Below are 19424 nucleotides of genomic sequence, written 5' to 3'. Positions count from 1 at the left end.
AGATTAGTCTTGTCACCACAAAGCAAATCATAGGTCTGCACCAGGGCACACTGCAGACTAATGATAGGAGCCAACAATCCCCCTTCTCATAACGCACAGAATACAAGACACTTATCTGTCTGCTTGATTCTGAGCCTGAGAAAAGTTATCTGTGGACAGAATCTTGAAACTTGCTAGTGTTCCTGTCTTGCTTAGGGTTAAAAGCTTCCACAAATAGAAGACCGAGATAGATTGTGCTCATCATCCAAAAACAGGGCAGCATATTTTCCTGTCATGGGGAGAACCCCTCCACACAAGAATATGACCCGATAGGCTCCTACAGCCTTGTTTAATTTACGTTGAAGAGTTTTGTCTTCAAATTTCTCTACCAAGTTTCCAATATCCTATTTGAAGAGGGAATAGGAATGAACCCTTTTGTGGGAAGCTACAATTCTTCTATTTACAGAAATTCAGGAACAAAACATTAAAGTATATTGGCTTAGTGACAACAAAGGAAAAACACTCAACTATCTAACCTTGACATGTTAACATGGAGCTTTACTATTCGGTTATCACAGACATATAGCTGTGCAAACAAAGCTTTTGAAAAGCTCTCAAATAAGAATACAAATTTATGCATATATGTCCCAATCTGTTCCTACTTGCCTTTGGTGTAACTGAATATGGTGCCAAGAGTTAATCTATTCCTACTATGAAATACTTTTAATAGCTATGTATATAATGTACATCTATGTATCTAAAATTTATCTACGTATATAATCTATGAAGTCTAAAAGCTAAACTCAGTTCTAAAACTGGGGAAGGACAGACGTCTTCATGACCTTCTCTCATGTCATATCTTAGCTTGTCTTTCCCCAGCAAAATTCAGCTACTTTTTGAAAATTCTTTATAAAAGGTATGCTAATATTTCTTAATGGTGCAACTTCATACGCCACTCTACTCTGTTCAAACAAGGAAAAGCTTTATGAGAAGCACTGGAAGACTTGCTATCCTTCTTCAGTTTGTGTGTGTCCAAAATGGTGGGGAGCTGCATATACCTCATCCATTGAGAAGCGTTCATCCAAACTGTAATCAAGTACATTAGATACTAGTTATGCTGTCTACTCAGATGAGGAACTAAACAGACAGGATTTAATTATTGAAGGCCAGAAGCATGTTAGGCATACAGAATCACACTTGGAAGTTAACATACTTGCCTCTTCCCCTGTGACTGTACTGAGGACCCCAGAATGAGCTGGAGGAAAGGGACTCCCTGACTCTTCAGAAACGAGCATACTGGTGCTTCTTAAGGAGCATCTTGCACAGACTCTTCTAGTAACTTTATTAGGCATTTCTTATTTCCAAAAATTCCAAGATCAGCTCCTGCAGACACTTTGTATCTTCGAACAAGGAAAGACAGCAAGGAAAGACATACCTCTGTCAGAGGTCCATTAATCCAAAAGGTGCAATACCTGCCTAATTACCTGCTCTTTGATGAAATTCAGCCAATTCATTAGATAAATAACCATGAAGCTAATCTTGAAAGGAGAACAAATCACTTTGTTTAAGTAGCCTGCTACATAGACTAGCTCATAAGATACCAATTCACTTTGCTCTAAATTGATCAAAAGGCTTACTGGAGGGAGAGATTAACCATCTTCCTAATGGTTTACTGAAGCTTCTTGGAAAGACAAAGCTACTGCTAATCTGTTATCAAGTATAATGTGGATTTTTGATGGCAAAAAGATACTGCTAATAAATTCAGATCTTTGAGGGAAAAAGTGTGATACAAAGTATAACAACAAAATACTGTATTCGAATTCTCTTAAACTATAATGAGTGCATTTGCCAACCAATGCACCATGAGCAGGTCCATTTGTGCAAAGCAAGAATTCCATTCTCTTCTCTGCCAATCCCCTCCCCTGCTTCCGAGAAAAAAGGGTGAAGTAGAATTTTCATTTATATTACATAGGCTGCAGATCACAGAGTTACACGACACAAATTATTCCTTAGCTGTCTTAACATACCTTGAGTGTTTACATGCATCTGAGTTTGAATACCTGTAGCCAAACTGAAAGACTTCAAGTATAAAGACGTCACTGTAGATCTGGCAGTGTTTTTAACCCAAATCATTGCTCTAGACGAAGTTAGCTCCCAAATTCTATTTAAGGAAACTGCCTTCTATTGAAAAAGTGGAGTATTCAGCTAGCTACATTTTGGTGGCACTTTTTCTCAGCAGAGAGTGTCAGAATTTTTGCATTTGGATGGCAGCCTATAGAGTCTGGATTTCTCCCAAGAAAAAATGAAGTTTCGCTTCTTGCCTTCCCCTGGAGCTCCACATGCCTCCAGACATTGAAGAAAACACCAAACAAACAAAAAACACAACAACTACTTTTTGCTTTTCTCAAGATTCAAACAGTTGTTGCCTGGGGCTTTTTGCTACCAGTAACTTTGTAGGAATACAAAGCTGAACACAGCATTCTAAACTGAAGTTGCAGAATCCTCACTTGAAAATTGACCAATTGATTTGGGTGTGAAACAGCCTCTTTTTCTGATGAAAATCTCTTTTCTTCAGAAGAGACACTATGAAGACCCATAAAGTCAGCCTAAGCCAGAGGACAAGAACAACTTCAGAGAGACAGTTTGTCAGAAGATGGAAGAAAACTTTCAAAAAATCCTACAGAAAAGCAACACAAAATTCTCTCTGGCTTTGTAAGTTAGAAAGAATCACAGGAATATTCCTGCAACTCCAGGTCAGGAAAAATTAGTTTTTTATATATATATACTTACAGATATTATGTATACATAACAAAAGGTAAAACAAAGTTCTCTTTGTTTTGACTCAGAAGAAAAGAAAAAGCAATCTTCTCCTGAGACAACAGTAAGTCCAACAGGAAAAGAAAAAGGATTCTACCAGTCCTTCTTTAAGGACTAGTAGGTAACAGTGGACTTACTAGTTCAGTAAACATGGAATTAGCACCTGTACTAACAGATTCAGCTGAGCTGAGGAAGGTTCCTAAACACAGAACTGTGATCCACAGAGTTTGTAAAATGTTAGAGCATTCATAACATCCATTCCAACTAGCACTCTTCCCCAGTAACTCCTGGGAATGTGTGGCAGTCAGCATGTTCCAGGAATCCTTCCCAACAGGCAGCTTTCAGGCAGCCACCCAGTTTTATAGGGTAGGACAGTTAACTAGCACAGATGTGTGCTGTTCCATGTGATCAGCTTCAGTGGCTGGGAACATTCAATTTACAAACAGAGAAGTAGGCCTTTTTGGCTGTGAAATTTTATTTTTTAGATCTCTTCTGGGCTCTCTTTTGGCATACTATACAAATAATGTCTTCTACCTATCTTGAGAAAATCTCCAATACTGAAAATGGCAAAACAGAAAACATTCAGTTGTGAATCCAGGTTTTGTAAAATACTGGGGATGTGCAAAGCAAGAGATATGTCAAAAGCTATAATCTACAAACTGAACTGCTTGCTTGAAGATTTTGGCCTCTGAATCTGTTTCTTTGCAAGGTGCTTGATTTAAAAGAAGACAGTGCTCTAATCAGACAACTTCAGAGTGAGATCAAAGGACAGGAACAATTAGTTGATAGTGAGGACCACCAAGTACAAAACATATACTTGCAGAGATCTTCACAAACTAGTCTAAATTGAAGTACACAAGAATATCCTATATTTTTTTCAGTTATTTATATAATCATCCTAATGCTAAAATCAAAGTTTTCCTTCAATATCTCAATATGCCAATTTTGAAAAACTGAATTTAAGAGAAAGCTCGAGATGTGAACATTTAGCTTAAAAAGCCCACTAGCTTTTGGTTTGGTTGGTTTTTTTTTTTTACAATCTTTAAGGAGTTAACACAGAGCCTACTTAAAGCATCACCTTACATAAAAATACAGAACACTACCTAAAACAAAGATGTAAATGAAAGTATGATGAACATCTGTTGCTTTTCACAGATATTTTGATAAAACTTGAAGTACTTCACTTTCTAAAGGGCAAACTCACCCTTTCATTCCCAACTAGCACAAAGTCTCTGTATTACTGAAAGGTATAAAACTTGATAAACATATTTGTTTCTTTTTATTATTATATTTTATTAAGATGATTCAATACATGCAAGCAAATATTCCATACCATGAAGATATCTCTTACCAGTTTTATATTCAATCCAACTCACAGAGAAGGATCTGGGAGACATTACTAGCAAGTTGGAACTCATATTACCATGACAGGTAAAATCATATATATTTTTACTAATTATAAAAACTTGGCTGTCTGAGTTCAAGCCATCTAGGTATATTTAGTGACCTGGGAAGAACATGAAGATGGATCAAAGTCCAGCTACATAGAAGCCAGCATTTTAAAAAGAATCCGTCAAAATAAGGCCATATTCATTCCACTTCTTGGGCTTCTATAATCGCTGCTGTCTGTACAGGGATCTTCATGTATTGCCAGAAAACAGTTATTTATTCCTCTGGAATGGTGAGACAGCCCTGAGGAACTGTGGACTGTAATGACAATATTACAATGCTGCTTCTCTATTCAAATGCCTTACTGCCTACATAACCAGGTAAAACATTGCTCGTGTCCACAAACCAGGTAAGAATGAAATCAGCTTCATCCACCTTTGCAAACACAATCCTTCTGCTTCATTTCCTGGGAAAGTACATCTATCGATCCTTCTACATTGTATTTCACAGGCAGTGCAAACAAGTGGCAAGTTCATGCCAAGATAATGACCTCAATAGGCAAGATGCACAAGTATTAAATTCTCTGTGATGTTAGTAAAGATACTGTGCGATCAGATAACAGTATTGGATGGTGTTATGCTAAACTTTAGGTTGGAATCTCTGTTCACACATAAAGTGGATTCAGTAAGACAATGGAATACAAGTCAAGAGTATGCAAAAAAGAAACTAGTTAGAAGAACCAGAACTAACCCTAACCAGTACTACTAAAAGTACTGGTTCTACACTTTTATCAGTAAAGTAGAACTTAATACTATGCTTGTATTCTCATTTTTTTGAGGGACTTTTAATAATGAATTTGTTAGGAAAACATGGGCACCAATACACTTCCACAAGGAAGGAGGAAAGCTGCCACCTGTTTAACCTCTGCAGCAAATACGTTCAACAGCTGTCTCTCTGCAATATACTAAAATCTTGATCTTCAAAGATATTTAGGTATTTAACTCAGCAGAATGTCAACAGGCGTTAGATCTAAGTACCAATGAAATGCTGGGCTCCAGAAACAGGGCTTCAGAACATCACTTTGGTTGATCAATATATGTTGTGCTGCATATTATTCACTGTTGCCAGGATAACTGAAAGGTCAAAACTGCAAATTTGATGTCTCACCACCACTCATAAAAACAAATGATTGTTTCTTACCCTCTAATCTAATAATTGTCCATAACAGTTTATCAACAAATACGTATTTGTGGGAATAGGGTGTCAAGATGAAAATCTGAAAACTGAAACATTCTCAGTTTTACGACATTTTCCAATATTAATCATGTTCCTCAGTACCGACGGTTTTAACTAGACTCACTTAGATTATGTCTGAACAGCATCTACTGACATAAAACAGCTGACAAGCATGTGTTTAAGTTGTTTCATGGAAATATCCAAGATAGTAAGCATGGATAGTTGAGTGCATATTAAGGCATGGAAACTATCATAAAAGCTGGTGAGAGGAATACTTACTCCCCTTTGTATAACTAGGCAAAAAGCTCCTTCATCAAGTCTTAACATAAGTTGCTCTGACAAGCTGGTACTATCCCAGCTTCGCATACTAGCTAGGCATCAAGCTAAAGGAACATGTGGTCACCACTGTCTGGAACAGCATTTCATATAAACATAACAAAAAACATGTATTAAGGGATGAATTTAACTGAATAGGAAACAGAGAAATAACAGGTTTTAAGAAGTCATAATGTCAATTTTCAGCAAGATTTATGAACAATATTTGCATAGTTCTTGTACCCACCTACCTGATAAACTATTATCAACAGAATACCTAACAAGAACTATCAAGTAGTGAGAACTGACTGTTACACACTCTCATTGTATCTTAAAACCTAACGCCCAAAGAATGTAACTGTTCAGGGATGGAAGGAGAGGTCATTTACATCTGACTGCACGATTTATCAAATAGGATACCTCCTAAAAACATTTATTCCCCTGCATGGACTCTACATAGCATATGCTAAGGAACTAAAGTGGTGCATGTTTAAGCCATTGTTACACTTGTTTAGAGACAGGACTGGTCAAAACTGGTGAATTTAGGCTATTCTGTCTCCACAGACAGCAAATCCAAATAAAGCTATTGCTGTGTTCAATCAAAAATTTGCACCGTAGGATGTATTTTAGGAATGCAAGACTTCAGATGTGATTCTTAAAAGCTGTAAAGGGCAAGTTCCTGAACTAGTGTTGCCCATTGCAGAGTTCAAGGGTACACCTTCCTCTAGATATAAACCAATAGCCTTACCCCAAGAAGCACTGGGTTAAGATTCACTTCAAAGCCCATCCCCCCTCCTAACTTCTTTTGACAAATTCCCTACCCCAGCAAACAGTATCACTCCATGAACTCAGTTTGCTACCAAAAGCACACAAAGCAGGACAAAAAAAGCTGTCTGCTATACAATATAAAGCATGAAACAGGAACACTCACACTAGCAAACACCTTAGCTAGTAAGTCAACATGATACAGCATAATAGCAGGACTATATTAGCAGCTCTAAATGCAGTCTAGCCATCCTATTACTGTGTTACCCAAGAGAACCTTTACTTTCATTCACAGACTTAACACTTTGACAACACAGGGGCTTTTCCATTACAGCTGCTCAGGTGATGACTTTAAGGGGTGTAAAAAGGACTATACTTGTTATGTTCACTGTAGACCTCAGGCATTCTCAGTAGACTGACCAGTAATTCTGAAAATGTATCACATTTTTTGTAATAGTTAAGATTGTAATTTTTAATCTGAACTTGATTTTTTTGTTCAAAAGCAAATTTTTGTCAGGTCTAAGTGAGTCTTTGCTCTTAGAAATAAAGAATAGAAATAAATCTCAGCCTCACAATGTATCTGCTGCAGCTGTACTGTTCATTAAAGAGAAATGTCCTCATCACCCTACACTTCATTGAAAGTTATCTCAAGGAAAAAAAAAAGTTTTTAAAAGAGGACCACATAAATGATGATACAAAATTAATAAAATTACTTTTCTGAAATACTAAACCTATAGACGTGTATCTTTAAGATACTTTTATTTCAAGCATTATGCAGCAATGTAATGGTTTTGAAAGTGCAACACTCCTTTCAATCTCCTATCTCAATGGTCTCCTGTGCTGACATCTCAACTGACAACATCTGTGGTGACAACATCTCAACTCCACCAACACAAGAGAGGGAGACTTGCTGCAGTGGTGGTTGGAGCTCTGTGTCCCCCACTTCTCCCTGCCCTCCTGAAGAAACAAGCTGCTGTTGACTACTGCCACCCATCACGCCCCTGTGAGCCCTGATGAGCACTCTTATGAACAGCCTAAGAAAGAATATTTCAATTACTTTTGCGCAAAACATAAAAGAAACTTCCAGGTGTGGGGAAAAAAAAAAAAAAAAAAAAAAAAAACCAAAACAAGAAGACAACTACTAACAGGGCTTTCTACAGGAATTCACATCTATCCCTTTTAAGAGGAAGAGAGTTGTGTTCTCTTAAGAGGAAGCAAATTAAATACAGAAGCCTCTAAAGGTTTTCTGGTTTAGATACTTCAGTCTGTTTGGAATAAGAAAAGTAGCATTCTCCACCAGGCTATAATTCCATGCCAAATCCTTGAAACAGGATTTTTGTCATTTGATTCCTCTTAGATGACGACTGAGGCTCAAAACCTAAAATCTTCTTTATCACAGGTACTAAGCAATTTTGGAGGAGGGGAAAAAAAATTCCTTTTCTGTTAAATAGGCAACTTCTTTTTAAATATGGATGCATGAATCTAACTTTAGCTGTCCAGGTTTTCACATTTCTGATCTCAAATACAGAAAGTAGAGCATTAATCTAGTCTCTTGACTTCAAGGTTATCATTCATTGAGGTCAATGACTTCATCTCTGAAAAGCAGAACTTCCACTTTCAACATGATAACTGCTGCCCTTCAGTATGCAACTGTGTTCAACTCCTCCCCAACTGCTTTCGCACAACTGCTGACAAAAAACTAACAGGCAGAAAGACATCACAAACAACTCCTGCAAAGGGAATTATCTGTGTAAAAATAGTGGCTAACTCTAAAAGCATTTCTTTCCATGCAAAGTGCTCATTAACTATCTATATTTGAAACCTCCACTAGTAATGAGTAACCCTGTCTCTTCTGTTATTTTCTTGATACCTTTTGTTTGTGTTAAACTTCTGTTTATCTGCCCAGCAAAGACCTGAATAACCAACAAAAACTGCCCGTAATGATACAGTCAAATATGTGAACAAGTTACTGGTGGACAGAATCCGTCCAGTTGGGATGACAGTCACCAATCAGAAACAAAACCGCAACCAGCCTGTACTGTGCTTCTGTCTGGAAACAGCACATGGGCAAAATGTCTGTTCCATTATAACCCAGTTCTGGTTTTATGCCAACAACATACATCTCACAAAAGCCACTCCAGGTATGCAGTTACTTAAGCGGAATCATAGCTAGTACAGTCACCATTTCCACAAGAAGATGCAGGTAAGTGACAAAAAGGTGATGCTCCTGGTAATTTAAGTACCTGGAATTCCCTGGTACTTAAAGTGGCTCTCAACAGACTAGTTCAAAGGCATTATCAGCAGTACTGGTATAAGATAATACAGATGAACTTCAAAATAGAGAGCAGCAATATTAGACACAATTTTTTTCTGACTATAGAGTAACAGTGGGGTTTTTTTGCTTTGGTTTGTTTTTTTTTTACTACTGACATACAAAAACATTCTTCAAAAGAGCTACAGGCTCAATGAAATCAGTAGCTAAACTATTAGGAGTATGAGACATGAGAGACGTGGCCCAATTCTGAATTTTTCTTCTACTCTTATATAAAACTAACACCTGAACATTTGCAAGACTATAAACTCAACCCAATCCAAGGACTTCCCAGAAGTCTTTACACTTGTTATATTTTAATAAGCAATGCAACTGGGGGTGGGGGGTGGACAGGCAAATATCTATACAAGTATTTACAATTTCATTGTTCTTGTACTATTTTTGCTGAGTAGTACTGGAATGGCACTTTTTTTGCTCCCTTTTTTTTTCCTTTTGAAATCACGAAAAATGTTGGATTTTTTTTCAAAGAGAAATATGATCACTTCCAATGTTTTACCAACCTTGAACATACCATTTTCACATTTTGTATCACTTGCTTGGTTCCCAACATCTCTGGCATATTCAATATATTTTCATGATAAAGAGAAGAATTTGATACAACTAGCATTTTTGATTTATTCTCTACATTCAAATCTACCTATGAAAATGCAAATGTGTTAAAAGTTAATACATGATAAATCCTACTGCCCAATTAAAGGTAGAACCACCAGCCTATACTTCTTGTTGATGAGTTTACATGCTCAAACTCCTGAATTAGTTTGTGCAGGCATAAGAATTCGACAAAAATATTGTAATTATTTATAAACTATCTATGTCTATTTAAGACATAACTGGTAACAGTTACCTTGTTTCCATGCTGCCTTTACTATGCAGAAATGTCCCAAACGATGTTGGTCAATGGTCTTGTGGGAGATCTAAAGATCTAAACCCTTAATAGGTATCTGTTGTATTTCATATAAAGTGCATCATCATCAAAAAGCAGTTCAGAACATGCAGACTCTTTTTCCTTCCCTTCTGCTTTCCAGACCAATACTCCAACAATAACTGTTACCAGTTAATCACTTCTGAGAGGATAAGTATGTGGTGTTACGGAATGGATCCCTCCGGACCTTGTACTTTTGGTCCCCTATACTCTCAACTCAGATATGAGTCCTTTTCTTACAGCAGTTAACGAAGACAAGGAGCTGTAAGATCTTTGAAAGCTTAAAGATCAGAAAACTAATTATTTTTAGTTACTTATACCTAGGCTGCAGCTAACTAGAAAAACCAAAGCCAAACCCATAAGTTATTTGTTATAAAGCAAATCCATTTTTATAAGGCAGCCTCCTCAAAGAGGAGGGGAAAAAAGTAACAACCAGCCACAGCCATATTCTGCTTAACAGGTGCAGGACAAGATGCAGCAATCACTTTGAAAACAGACTTTTAAAAATAAGATGAATTCCTGCTCATAAGTGAACAGCACAATCCCAAATTTGACACTACTACGCCATAAAAAGTTAACACTTGTTAGTATGATTTTTCAGCACAGTAACTACAACCATAATGGTAGTAATAGCATTGGCACTTACGGTCCCTTCCTTTCACAAAATGTCCTGGGGAGACTGACTTTAAAGTACAAAGAAGAGAAAAATTCACATTCTGAAAATATTTTTTAATTACAAACCACATTCTAAGGCACTAACTTCATTATCACGACATTCATTTGTAGTGCACAAGCACGTCTGAAATATGAATTTAGCTTTTCTTCCCGTGAGCTGAATCCCCAGTTTGCCTTTTGCATTTTTTCACAGAAAAGCTGTATAGCCCCTATAAAATCCTACAATAAAAGTTATTAAGATTGACACAAAAAGCAATTATTGAAAATCCTTCAGTTCTCCAAACACTGTCTTAAAGTGTCCTCCTCTGTATGTGTTCTACATATTATAGGTGCTAAGAACACAGCAAAAAAAGAAGTCAGACAAGCTGTAAATTTCCTGGTAAGTCAACCTGGGAAATAGGATTCAATAGCACTATTTACTCATTTTTTCAATTTTTTTTTTTTTTTTTTTTTTTAAGAACAACAGACTTTAATACATTTCTGTGTTTTCAGCCTAAGTGGTGATCTAAAATTCAAGTATTCCAAGACAGAAAAAGTAAAAAAAAAAAATCTTTCTCAGGAAGATTATTTCCCTTAGTTATATTGTGGTTAATTTTAGGGTTTTACAGTAGGTCAGTTTCCAGTGAAATGAAGTGATGCCCATTATAAGAAAGAATTTATTTACCCTATAGAAGCCTTCATCCTTTAGCCAAAGGTAGCTTAGACACTACCAGGCATCTCTGATCAGTCACCCAGATCAGTAACCCTCAGAAGCCAAGCCTTGTTGAAAATGCAAAAGAATCATCCTCAGTAACCACAGAACCTTTCAATTCCTGGCCTGAGCTCTCACCACCTACTTTGAACTTGAGAAAAGTATCAGCAGAGTCACCATATGACTCTTGTTGTTTCTGCATTACACAATAATTACAGTACATTTCTTCATTTTAAGGCATGCAAATCATGTTTATTCTCAGAACCTCAGCATACTAATATTGGCTCTCCTAATAAACAGAAAGCTGAAAATAAGTCTTATTTGTCTAACTTCCAACTTGTATGACACATCAGAAGCCTCAAAGTCTTTGCCAAGGTACGACTGTTTTTCACTCTGTATTCATCATGGAGCTTCCAAGTACAGAATTATGGCTTTAGAAGACAGAATTACTACTTGCAATTCAGAATCTTGTAGGCATTTCTACTCTTTAAGCTTGTAATTTTACAAGCTCACCATCATCAACAATCCTGACCAAAACTGAAAGTGCTCAAGTTTTAAATCAAAATAATGTATTACAATATGAAACTTACTTATCTCAAAGAGTGTAAGATACATAAGGTACTATTTCATATTATTCTCTCTCCTTTCAGCTGTGGGATGGATACTTTTAAAGCTTTCAAACCATTTTCTCAATATTTAAGTGGGGCTATATTTAAATCTACACCCCAACAAGCACATGACCTACAGTGTTATCAATGACAGCCTACTAGACAAGAGTTCCACAAGTTTGATGGGACATCAAGTGATTCGAATTGAGACTTTAAATGCTATTCCTCTAGATTTAGACATTTAAAGCAAATGAAATATCACTTCAGATTTTTTTTTTATTTCTCCTCTTCTTTGCCCCACCTAATTTTAGAATTCTTTAGACCCTCTTTTACTTGAGCTATCAACATGCAACTTACAAACATTCAACTGAAATGAAGGAATGTTTAGTTTTCACAGAATGAAATATCCACTTACAGCATCTTGGTCTTAATCCAACACGCACCATGTAAATATACCCTCTAAAGCTGTTTATGCATGAACAGCTGATGCAACTGAAAACTGTCAATCAGGAGATGATCTGCATGCATATGTAAATCTATCTAGCTTTTTTTCCAGTCCCAAGAACTGATGGGTTTTAGAGCTGAACAAGCACTCAGAAAGATCTGTCTTATGTGTACTTTGCTGTTACAGGACTCAAAATGAGCTACACCAATCCTCCTGTACAACCTAAATTTTATTCTCTTTCTGCTGAGCCTGATTTTTCCTGTCAAAATATTAACTATATTTCCAGCAAAAGAGCATCAGTAAAAGTAAGCTATTTAATCTGCAAATACACTTGGCACTTTCAGTATTCTGACTGGCAAAAAATTTAAGAACTTCCTAAAAGATCAATTTTAAGAATGACTAGTGACTCTCAAAGATGTTCAAAGTTCCTATTCTCAGTTCTTGAGAAACCTTACAGTAACTAGACATAAGTCTTCAATATGGCATAATGAACTGTTAGATATTAATTTGTTGTACTTTTTTTCAGATAGATCTATAACTTTAAAAATAAAATTAATGATTGATGAAATAGTGTGTCACTGAACATGCATGGTGACATACATTTGTTGGCAAGTGGGGGCATTAAAAGCGGATAATAACAAACAAGACAAGACTACAGGCAGTACATTTAGTTAGCTTCTCTAGAAACAAGCCCTTCTTTTTTTTTTTTTTTTTTTTTTTTCTCCTCTTTTTTCCATAAAACTTTGGAAACAGTATTTCCATTCAGGGAAAACATTTTCCTCATGGACAGTTGCAAAAAAGTTTCAAAGGGCAAAGAAAGATTTCAAAACTCTGCAGGTTCTTCAACACTCTACTGAGATTGGATTGACGTAATTGTGGGGATACAGAGAATGGAATAGAAACAAAAACCAGATTAAGATAATAAAATATTTTTCCCTTCTAAAAGCCCTTGAAAATAAGATCACCTGTATGCATCGTCTTCTTTCAAGTCTCATATCATCCTGCAGGGGTGTGGGGGACAGGGGGAGTCCAGCAGCAAACAACACTGCAAAATGAAGGAAGAAAGTAAATGTAAATACAAAATATTAATATAACTAAAAAAAAACCAACCATAAACCTTCATTCTACTAAATCTACATAGTGCTTAGTTCAATCCTAGCTCTCAGATATAACCACAGAGCTAAACCAAGGTAGTTCAAAAAAACCCTGTCTTTCAACAGTAGAAGTAGAGACAAGCATTACAACGACTATCTTCCTCTAACATCAAATGTTAGGGGAAAAAAAAAACCCAAAACAACAAAACACCTATGTAAATGTTGAAATTTCAGGGATTAACTTAAAATTTCAGCTGTTCATTCAGCACTTCTGAAAATTAAGATCATCCAAATAAAGCTCTTCTCAAACCTACCAAAGTAAAATTATTGATAGTTACCCATCTTTACAAAGCCCTTAAATATGGGGATTTTTACAGAAACTCAGGAAAGTATTTATAAAACACAACTGAACTTCTGTGGGATTTTACCAAATCGACAAACTACAGAACTATAAGTGTACATAAATCCATAAATGTGCAAGTCCATTTTTATCTCATATCTCACCTGAAACTGAATGAGGTTCACCTTACACCAAATTAAAATATGTTCAGAAAAATAAAACTATCACTTTCTACAAGGCAAAGATACATAAAGACATGAGTTTCTAGGAGGAAATCTCCAACTGGAGTTAAAAAAGAACAGTGGGATTATGCCGATGAAAAAACAAAACCAAACCAAACTCCACAACACCCATCAACCAATCCCTGGTCAAAGTATTTTTCAAGTATTTGCTTTTCACTTGTTCTCCAACAAAATTATCACTGGTACTCTTCAACCTACGAAAATATCAAAAGCACTTACAAATTACTGAGAATTTTAGAGAACCTCTGAAAATTACCTAACAGCTCAAATTGTAGAAGCTAGATTATTACTATTTAAACACCTCCTGATGTATGTAACTCCAAGAAAGTGTGTCTTGACTAAAATACACTTAGATACCGCAATTTCCGCAGAAAACATTGCAGTTCATTTCTTCATCAACAGTGACCGTTCAAGCACTTACATTCTAAGCCCAGCCAGCTTTTCTGCCACCACACTGGCTTCTTCCTTGTGCCACGGAAGTGTGACATGCACACACACACTGAGACACACACACACCACGGAGGTGTGACGAGAACACACGGAAGAATTACTTTTTTGATACATGCAGGACCATTGTAGAGGTTGTATTGGTTTTTTACAAGCAGGTGAATTATTGCTGTCATGCCTCCAAAAGACAGAGGGGGCTAACAAATACTGGCCATAACACATCATGAATCAACAGCTTTGTTTTTTTACTGCTGAAGTTCCACAGAGACCTAGAATGTCACTGCCACATCCACAGCAGCCATAAACTTGGCAAGGCTGATGAGTATTGCCTAAGGCTACACAAGATCCTACAAACTAGACATTCTCATGCCTAAATCGCTTCAATTTGGATAAAAGATTCAGTCTGGTACGTGTGCTAAGCGCATACATCACAAGACAGTGTCTTGTACTGAGCTTAGCCCCACTAAACCTAGCAAAGGCAGTCACTTATGTCCAAGAACAGGAGAAAACGAACAGCAAACTCTTTCTTCTTCACACTAAATAGTTCCTGGGTTTAAAGCCAGATTATGTCCAGCATACATGGGTGTCTTAGGGCTACTGAAAGCTATGGCCAAGATACTTATGGCATTATCTATTACATTATCTAGGGACTATGGACTATCTATAGAAAGCTTTTTCCAGTAGTATCTGCAATGACTGAAGGCACTGCTCTTTTGTCTTTACCACCCTGTAGCTCAAATACAGTAAGGATCACCTCTCTCACCTGCATCAGTACAAGGCCAACTTCAATCCTAAACCAGCTTAGTTAGAACTATCAGCAAACATACTTTGAACAAAGCTATCTGACTTTCAGCCAAAATAGATTGTAGAGCATTCATACGTCATCTTCTGCCAGTTCTACAATGGGAATGGTAAGCTCCAAAAAGCAGCACATTAGCACATCTACGGCGCTTTACAGCAGAATGTTGTATCAAACTGACTGCAATGCTAGCAACATACAGCACTGTTGTGGGCAACAGACTGCCAACTCTATTCCTCTTTCCATAAGAAATCAGTTGGTAAGAACATTAGGTATCCAATAAACCCAGACACTACCAAGCTATAGCTACAGAACCTGAAATCATACAGATGATTTTGTCAAAGCAGGAAAGCAACTTCATACATAGGGGAAGTTATGCTTTTTGCTGATTGGAAATTAACCTAGAATATTTTACGATCACTTATAAGACTAGCTCTGAACAAGTAAGTCTCTTTCAGAAAATTCACAAAGTTCTAAGAATAGAGAAACCAAACTGGAAAGGTAACACACGCAGACTTGAACTATTTTAGAATCAGAAGATGACATTAGAGCTACTGACAATAAGGAAGAGTTGCTGATGTAACTGTAAAGTCATGGGGAAATCAATACATCTGCCCACTTCAGAGCTAACCAGCAAAACATATCCATCACAAACCAATGCATTTCTTCAGTCTCCTTACAACTGTCTATAATCACACTTCGAAGAACTGAACAACTAGTGTGGAATTAAGACCAGAGTGGAAATGTCCACTGTATTCCAAGAAAATATCCACAACATAAAAAGTAACTTTAAAAAATCACCAGAGAACAAAGACAATGAGTTACTGTGATGGTAACAGTACCACAGACACACAATATAAAAGAGTAACATTTTAAACTTTGGGGTTTTGTCGGGTTTGGGTCTTTTTTTTAAGTAAGTGCAACCAAATCTCATATAACAGCTACAAAGTCAACACATTAAACTCAGTAACTGAGCATCTTCTGTTGTGCCTCTGCACTGCCAAGTTCTTAAAACCAAAAGGCCTTTTACACAGCCTGTACGAGGGCTTCCTGGTTTAGATACTAAATTGGTGATAAGAAGAGGCAAGAACAAATCCCACTCATCACACAGTCTTTAAGATCATTACTAGAAGAATCCCTTAGTAATAACATTCAGTGGGCTTCAAGAACCCAGTTTGATCTACTTACTGGTATAAAACAGAAGTGAATTGGAAATAAAGGAGCAGAGGGAAGATGGGATGAGAAGAAAGGCGTTGAAAAACAAATTATTGAAAGTGGTACAGCAAACAAAAGAATAAAAGCTGAAGTCTTTCATTTAAACAAAGAGAGCAGCTCTTGGAAATCACCTGTGTATGAAGCTACCGTGCAAAAACTTTACTTCACGCTTTTATTTCCCATTTTAATTACTGTTGCTTTCTACTCTTCATCTTTCCTACCCACACAATGCTCCTCTGATCACCTCAAAATACAGATAATGGGATTACCTATCCAAAGCAACTCCACATTCATGAATAATTTCAAGTGTAGAGTTCAGCTTTACTATAAAGTGTTTTGTTAGGTAAGTCAAAGATGCTGAGCACGTTTTATTCCAGGTTATACTCCACCATATTATAAACATGGTGAAAAACAAAGCTTTTATGGATGCCTGATTTTTCCTTACACCATAAGCCTAGGTTGCATGTTAGCCTCTGAGGACTAAATTTTATTCCATTGTATTTCTTTAGCGTATCCAACTCCTTCCTTCAGAACACTCAATACACAACTTATGTCAACAGGTTCACTATAAATCAAAGCTGGTTTCAGAGCAATCATACTTGTAAAAACCTTAAAGATCAAAAACCTAAAAGTGTAAAAACCATTATTAACATCTCTCTGAAGAAGTTTCACTCTCCTCTACCATTTCTCTTTTTTGGGGGGTTTGCCTGGATATCAATCAGATGAGTTTTTGCAAATGCAGACAATTTTATTACACTATGAGCACAGTAGGAAGCCAGTTCCAAATGCAGCAAAATAGTAGAAGTTTTTCAAAAATCTGTATTATTTCATAAACTTAAGAATGTACCTAAGTCATATAGTATGTTGAATATTTTGTTTGCATAATAGGTAAAGCGCCTAAATGCATAAAGCGCCTAGAGTTAAGAGATTCAATCCAGTTCTAACCTATCCAAGTTTGCAAAGTGTTAAAGGTAACCAGCATAAACACCTTTATAGAAAGGTCAAATTTCACTACAATTTTGTGTTCATTTTAAGCATATATGAAGAATTCTTTCCATGACAAATTTAAATAAGAGGTCTCAGAATATCAATAATAGCACACCCCAGAGCTTGAATTAAAAGAAAAGTCTGCTGGGGAGGGTTTTGCTTTTTACATTTTACTAATTAAAATGCTCTGTATACACGTTTACTTCCCTTATTCAGTATCTTTGTATTGTAAGATTCAATATGGAACCTTTTGCAAACTAACCACAACAAAGTTCTTGAAGTTTTTCCTCTGTGAAAAAGTTATTTTGTAATTTCTGAAGTCACACTCATGAAGTACCAGAGAAATCTTTTCATATCTCATGACTACACACACTGTTGTCAGAAATGAACACAATTCAGGTCACTGACCTTGGGTAAATGCAAGCAGGTCTGTTGCTAGCAACATAAATATAAATACTTACTTAAAAGCAAAAATTTTTTTTTATTTACTATAAAAATGATTCTACAGTATACAAAATTAAATTGAGATTATTAACATACATACTGGAATATAATGGATCTAAACATATATACATCTATACAATATCAATTTCTAAGCTCTTGTCATTCTGCATTTCAACAGCCTATTCTTGATACTAAGCACAATCAATAATGTTGCTGACATAAGACATACCTGGTAAAAGATTCACCAAATACACCAGATTTGGTGTGTTATTTAAAATACTACATAATAAAATGTGAAGCATAACTAGTGTTACTGGAATTTAAAATAAACACATAAATCTCACAGGGTTCTAGTGATTGTCAACTTCCAAGTCTACTTCCCAGAGAGACCCAACTGAGGAATTACTAAAGCAAAATTCAAGTCATTCATGATCAGCATCACATTTAGCATGTTCCCAACGTAGTCACAGATCCCCATATTTAGGTTTTAAAATTTATAATTCAGAAGAAAAAATTAATTACACCCCTCTTCAGTTTAGTTTGTGCATTCAACAGAACTATGAGCACAGTCACCTTCGTATGTCAGTTTACACAATGCATAAGAAAGTGAATGTTAATGAAGGGCATTTTTCTACATAACTGGTTTCCTAGTTTAGGTGAAAAGAGAGCAACAATCAAAACTGAGTTTATACCACACTTCACCAATACACCTTTCATCCTAAGAGCTTGTATTGTACTTTGTACTCCCAGTTTCAAATGCATGCTGCTAAACTAGAAGATTATACTACTTACTAGATCAAAATTTGAGATACTTATGAAACAACTGCATCTAAAACAAAACACACTCTACCATAATTTTTCTTGTGTACCGTAAAATTATTTTAGGTGTCCCAAAAAGCACTAGTTCCTCTAAAAATATACTGCAAATTACTAGTTTCGCTCTTATTCACAACACATGATGAAAGAACCCATCCTTTAAGCGTGAAAGCGTGTATAAGCAGCTTTACTAAAACCACAAAGTTTCTCACCCAATTCAAACCTGGCAAAGGCAGAACTATAAGGTGCAGTAGAGCAAGAATTTCTTTTCAACAGCAGTACTGCTTAAGCAGCTTGTATCCTTTCCATCACTACCTGCTTGGCTGAGACAGTGCTACTATTACAGGGTCACTCAGCAAACAGCATTGGGAAAATGACCTGGTGGAAAAAATGGAGGGGACACCACTATTTTTCATTCTGTATCACTCGTCCAATCCGGTCACTATAAATGCACAGTAGCCTGGCAGCAGGAACAAACAGCTGGGACAAAAAGGGGCTTCTTAGGCCAGTATTGGTGTCAAAATGCTAAACACTGAAGTGCACCTAATTCTGTTACAGAAGGACCTAACAATAGTGTCACACCAGTATTAATTCAATAAGACTTCAGAGTGCCATCTGAACCCCTGAAATTTGTCATTTATAACATACCATTTTTTTAAACCCAAACTTTTCATGAAAAGCAATGTGTAACTTCTAAAAAATGTACTACTTTCCTTGTATATAAAGGAACCAAACAGTGTAAAACTCACACCTGACCCATACAGCTAGACAACTTGGGATTTGTTTTTTAAATATTTATTTGTTCATGTAAACTTCAGAATAAACGCTATGGATTTTAGGAACAATCAAACTGACACAACTGGGGG

General features: G+C 36.4%; 1 protein-coding gene across 1 annotated transcript in view; it reads right to left on the bottom strand.

The window, feature by feature from the left end:
- DYRK1A (dual specificity tyrosine phosphorylation regulated kinase 1A) overlaps positions 1 to 19424 on the bottom strand; it is an 88763-nt gene that overhangs the window by 46313 nt on the left and 23026 nt on the right. Inside the window, exon 2 of the mRNA XM_080612032.1 lies at positions 13140 to 13219. Within this exon, the coding sequence (XP_080468158.1) occupies positions 13140 to 13149 (10 nt within the window). The 5' untranslated portion in view covers positions 13150 to 13219. The remainder of the gene's footprint in view (positions 1 to 13139; positions 13220 to 19424) is intronic.

This window comes from Psittacula echo (genome assembly GCF_963264785.1).
Source record: "Psittacula echo genome assembly, chromosome: 3".
Lineage (NCBI taxonomy): Eukaryota > Metazoa > Chordata > Aves > Psittaciformes > Psittacidae > Psittacula > Psittacula echo.
The sequence above is the reverse complement of the archived record's forward strand: the minus strand, read 5'-3'. Positions and strand labels throughout refer to the sequence as shown.